Here is a 5,769-nt window from a genome sequence, read left to right as displayed (position 1 = left end):
GGGGGGGGGGTTTGTTGGATTATCACTTGGTGTATTTATTCAATTGAGCATAAAATGCAGCCTTGACATTATCACCAGAATCTTGTTTCCCATTTTCTATTGCAGACCTTCCGAAACCTCGTTATGCTCGTGTAAATACTCTGAAGATGGACGTAGAGTCTGCCCTGCTCGAATTTAAGAAACAGTATGAGGTACGATATAACCCTTAGATGCAGCAGTGATTTTGCACTGCCTGGAGTTTTCAATTAACTTTAGTGTCATTTTGTGTATTGGAGGTAATTCCTTGTGTCAACATCCTAAGCCAAGATATGATCCAGACAATCGTCTTTCCAATTTGCCAGGCTATTTCATTAGATATTCTGTTCATTCTGTATTGATAACTGGCCTATTTTTCTTTCATACCTCTAATTGTCCTAGGGTGGCCATGGACATTTTTGCTTAGAAATATTGTGAGAAAAGACGAAATTTTAACATATTGAGGTCCTAAAGTTAAGAATTTTCCTTTCAGAAAAAATTGGAAGAAGAAAAGGGGGGGGGGGGGGGGGTATTACTTGGGATGGAGATTGGTAAAATTCAAAGTATCTATTACCATGATTTCTTCATGTTTGTCAGTTCAATGATATCATTATTGTTGTGTTTCGTTACTATGAAGTTTATTTATGTTTATGTTCTACACATTAAATAGGTCTCTCAGGATGCCATGGTTCCTGACCTGTTGATTTTTCCACCAAGGACTGACCTGCATGATCATCCTTTGGTGAAAAGTGGAAGTGTGTTTTTGCAGGTGCAAAATTCTCTTGTCTTAAATCTGGAATTTTAATGCGAATACAATTAAGGAGTTTCTTAGTATGCAATCCTCCCCCCTCTTTTTGGGTTATATTCTATCTTGCATTGGCGTCCAATTAATGTTCTTGTTCCACTAGGGTAAGGCGAGTTCCATGGTTGCAGTTGCTCTTGGGCCTAAACCCGGATGGGAGGTAATTAATTACATGGAAAAAGCGTTATTAGGTGTTCTCTTGATTTTCATTTACCACTTGGTTGTTCATGATTGCTTATTTTCTTGTGAAGGTCATTGATGCATGTGCAGCACCAGGGAACAAAACTGTTCATCTTGCTGCTCTAATGAAGGGAAAAGGAAAGATAATAGCTTGTGAACTTAATAAAGAAAGGGTTAAACGTCTGAAAGACACTGTTAAACTGGCTGGAGCAACTAGTATCCTTTTAGCAGCTTTCTAGTATCCTGTCCATCTTACCGCATATGATTGCTGCGCAGCAAATTTGGCCATCACTTGATTTCTAGATGGACTACCTTAAGTGTATTGGAAGCCCTTAAAACTGTGTGCTTCTGTCCTTTTTAATTTTTTTGGTTTATATTATCCCCATCTTTAAATAATTCCCTAAAATCTCGCACTTATCTAGTCAAACTGGCTGAAGTTATTAGTTTTATATGGCTCTCAACTCTTAATACCATAAGCACCATTCTGCACTAGGTGTCTGAAGTTATTTTTGAGGAAAAATGACTTTTAACTTTATTTCGACATGGATTTGCTGTGATAATCATATATGGGAAGCATTTTGAAAGTCATGAATCTTTAGTTGTTTCAATTCCCACTTTCAAATAATTCCTAAAACCATTTAATTATATGATATTTTGTCTAATTGGGTTTTGTTTGTTTTCAACTTTGTATACCGTAATATGCCCCGATAACTTAACTCATCCTAAGACGTGAAAGTCAAGCATGACGACTTCTTAAACATGAGTTCTGAAGACCCAGCATACTCAAAGGTAAACATGCGAGACACTATTTTTTTGGGAATGAAGTGTTGTTGATTGTAAGATATCAACTTACCAAATGGCATCTTTTACTTTCTGTCCAGTTAATCAATCTATTATACTTGCAGCACTGGCATGAGGTAATAGGTTGGTGTAATACAAACATGAATTGACATATTAATCATTAAGAAAATCTGCAGTGTAGATTGTAAAGCATCTTATATATTATAGAGTTGATGGATGCTAGTTTCTAAAGTTTACTAATGTGATGTGACATCGCCCATATGAGAAGTATTTGTGACGATGAGCTCTTTTGTACTCCAAGAAGCAAGTTCAAATGGGACTAGAGCTGAAGGATCCTAAAGGAGTACCTAACCTAGTTGATAAAGGAGGAAGGAGAGCTCTGATATCTTTTGACACTTCTACGCATCTAAATTACACCGTATTTCCAGTTACCTATCAAGACGACTTAAAATAATTCCAAAAGTTTGTAAGCACATAGTCCTTTCCTTTTTTCTGTATCGGAGGATTCTCTGACAGAATAGTGAATAGACAACAGACAGGAGAGGAGGACAAGGTTTCCTCAGGTATGAGTTGGACATACTTTGACCAACATGATAAAGCCTTTGATTGTTCATTGTTAATTTGTCTAAAACACACTTAAAATATAGGCAGATGACTTTAGTGCGTTACACCAGAACAAGCAGCAAAACAGAAAAAAATCCTTCCTGTTTCTGGACAGTGTGGAAAAGGATATCAGTTAGTGCTTGTTATACAGTGATCTAGCCATCAAGATGGATATTTGATCTGGGGTAATGCTGGTTTTGCTCTAATTAATGTTCCTGCTGAGTGACGGTTTTACACATGCACAGAAAAAGTAAGGGTAAAACTGACAAAGTAGAAGTTTATATATATTTGGCAACCATGGTTTCAATTTTGTAACCCTCCGTTTTCTATTTGAAGTTTTTGAATGGAATTTTAGTAACACATAAACCTGACTCCAGGTTCAAGCAATACTTTTAGATCCATCATGTTCTGGATCTGGGACAGTTGTTGATAGATTAGATCATCTGCTCCCCTCATATACTGCAGGTGACTTTGCTCATCCTGTATTCATTTTTTATTTCTCTTTGTGTAACAAACCCTTCACTTTTCTCCTTTTTAACAATTTTTTCTGGAAAAGCTTTGCAGATTCCTCTGATGTAAATAGACTAGAAAAGCTGGCTGCTTTCCAGAAAAAGGCTTTGGAACATGCATTATCTTGTGAGATTTATACTGTTTTTTTTTTGGCTAAGTCCTTGTATGTCATATTTGTGCGACTGATGAATTTATCTTCTCATCTTAATGTAGTTCCAACTGTTGAGAGAATTGTTTACAGCACATGTTCTATTAACCAAGTTGAGAATGAAGATGTCATCAACTCTGTTCTGCCTCTTGCTTCTTCTTATGGTTTTGAACTGACGACAGTCTTTCCCCAATGGCCTCGCCGTGGTCATCCAGTTTTTGATGGATGTGAGTGATTTTCAGCTGAATGCTTTATCATCTCTCAAATATCATCATCTCCAAGTCTTAGTTTAAGTCATATCTCAAGAGCTTCCTTATAGGTGCCTACCTGACCCTAGTCCTCAGGATCAATCCCCTTCCAAAACTTGGTCAAAGTAGAAAAATAAAGAAAGTGCACAGTCGAAAAAAAGAATATTTATTACCTGTTACATTGTCAAAAAAAAGAAAAGAAAAAAGAATATTTATTCTTATGCTTTTCAAGCGTTCTGAGCATTCCTGGCATCAAATGTTTTTGTATTCAATTGCTAATAGTCTAAGCCAGATTTCATAGGTTAGCTGAAACTGTAGCAATTATATACTCTCAGAGGTGACATCTTTTATCTTCGGAAGCCCATCATGTCATTTAGCAGAAGATTAGACTATGTTATAGTACTTTCAATACACACGTCTTGTATACAGTATTTGCTTCTCACTAAAGGCAACAGGAAATCATGTAGGTATATGAGATTCCTAGATATATGTAATACCATTCCAAAGAACAACATCTCTTTTTCATTTAGAAACTAGCTTCCTGTTTTGGGCTGGTAAATTCTGGGTTTTCCTGCACGAAACTTGTCTTGAATGTCTAATTTAGCCCTTATTGTTCTTATTGCTACCTAGATATTGTGCAGTGTTGGAAACTGGACTCTTCGGGTGCGTGTTTATGTTTATTTTTTTATTTTTCTTATTTTTTCGCAGCTCAACATTTACTGAGAACGGACCTCATAGAGGACAAGGAGGGCTTTTTTATTGCTTTATTTGTTAGAAAGGGAGCGAGCACTCCAGCCAAGCACAGCAGAGATGTTGAAAACACTTTACGAGCCATTCAACGAAGGAAGAAAAGAAGAACAAATTCTTTCTTCCTCTTCAAAACTTTCGGTTTGTTCTTGCAGTCCTAGTTTATACTTCTTTCAAACAGGCAATTCTCAAATGATAAAATCCTAGAGACTACCAGAATTTTTGTCCAGAAATGTAGTTTTGTGCCGAAGTTTTGTTTTTCCATTTTCAGGTTTCTAATTGTGTACTGAACAGTTATATGGCAAAAACCTTACCTGCAATGGGTGTCTACACCTATCTGTAATTTTGTCGCGTAATCATTGAATGGATGATCAATGTACTAAATACTGGCGAATCTGAATTGATTGGACTTGGACATTTTCTCTTTAGATAGTATTGAGTTTTTATTTTCACATAATTAACTCAAACTAAAGCGGTCACAGAGATAAATTTTATATCGTAGTTTGAATTGTAATCTTTTGGCCATTGGGAGTCTTCTTTTGACCCTTACATTGAGTCCCCTTCTATACTATTCAGACTGAACGTAACCACTACGCATAAAAAAGGAAAATCATGTAAAAGAAAAAAATACCAAAAGCTTAAGTTCCTAGTGCTCTGTAGTTAACACCCTGCAGATTCTGCTTTCTATTTATGAATACTTTCTCATTAAAGTATGTAAGATCTTTTCACTCTCCACCTGGGTGTCAAAAAGGGATTATGAGATTGATCGTCCAGATATGAACGAGTAAAGTTTAACGTTGTCTAATTTGAGTACGTACATTTGGCTATAGCTTACTACACATTATTGTTTAACTTAACTTAACTTATACTAAGATGCTTTTATCCAAGCGAGGAAGGAAAAAGAAAGAAAACTAAAAGAATTAAATAGATTCAGGATATATTCCAACTTAATGACACAGTAATTATTTTTTTAGCAATCTGATTATAAAACTCATTAGAAAAAAATGACAAAGAAGAAAGTCATTTAGCGTTGCAAAACTAGCACCAATTGCATAAGATAGTGTAAAGATTCATTACACCTTTAACCTATAGAAATTAAGCTTTTTTTAAAATGAAAAATTATGAATGACAAGGACAATATTTCTGCTTTAGTTATAAATGAATTAATGTTACTATTCGATCAAAGTTGCACCGGGGAGAAAAGCCATTTTTTGTTTAAAGAAAAAGTAATTGCATTTATGAAATTGGAGGAAACAGGCAGATATGGTTCCTCATGTTGCATTCATAATACGTCAAAAAACATGGAAAACATAAAAAAGAGTAAAAGAATGGTGTTCCTAGTCCTGGATCTAAACTACAACAACAACAACAACAACTATCAAGTAAAATCCCACAAAGTGGTGTTTGGGTAGGGTAATGTGTACGCGGACCTTACCCCTACCCCGATAGGACAGAGAGGCTGTTTTCCATAGACCCTCGGCTCAGAAAGACGGAAATAAAAAATAAGAAAAGACATCATTAGTAACTCCAGTAGAAACCGTAATAGTAACAGAAACATAACAACCAAAAGATAAATGACACGCAATAACAGTAACCACTATCTATGGCCCGGGGCAAGTCCTGGATCTAAACTATTTTCATTATATGACACCATCAGTCATCAAACAGATGCACTCGCAATTCCCATGTCAAGGAAACAGACTATCGATTCCATG

The 5,769-nt window shown here is 35.8% G+C and overlaps 1 protein-coding gene across 2 annotated transcripts in view; it reads left to right on the top strand.

The window, feature by feature from the left end:
• The window catches only part of LOC109235526 (probable 28S rRNA (cytosine-C(5))-methyltransferase), a 7,386-nt gene extending 2,904 nt beyond the window's left edge, over window positions 1-4,482 (top strand). The window contains exons 5-13 of one of the 2 annotated variants that reach the window (XM_019401677.1): window positions 106-191; window positions 686-784; window positions 924-977; window positions 1,069-1,213; window positions 1,725-1,786; window positions 2,779-2,866; window positions 2,966-3,037; window positions 3,125-3,286; window positions 4,016-4,482. In XM_019401677.1, coding sequence (XP_019257222.1) covers window positions 106-191; window positions 686-784; window positions 924-977; window positions 1,069-1,213; window positions 1,725-1,786; window positions 2,779-2,866; window positions 2,966-3,037; window positions 3,125-3,286; window positions 4,016-4,215 — 968 coding nt within the window. In that variant the 3' untranslated portion in view covers window positions 4,216-4,482. Of the gene's footprint in view, window positions 1-105; window positions 192-685; window positions 785-923; window positions 978-1,068; window positions 1,214-1,724; window positions 1,787-2,778; window positions 2,867-2,957; window positions 3,038-3,124; window positions 3,287-4,015 lie in introns of those variants that run through there. The other variant, XR_002069398.1, reaches the window with a different exon arrangement.

Source organism: Nicotiana attenuata, chromosome 12 (genome assembly GCF_001879085.1).
Source record: "Nicotiana attenuata strain UT chromosome 12, NIATTr2, whole genome shotgun sequence".
NCBI lineage: Eukaryota > Viridiplantae > Streptophyta > Magnoliopsida > Solanales > Solanaceae > Nicotiana > Nicotiana attenuata.
Note: the sequence above shows the minus strand (reverse complement) of the source record. Positions and strands in the feature narration are given on the sequence as shown.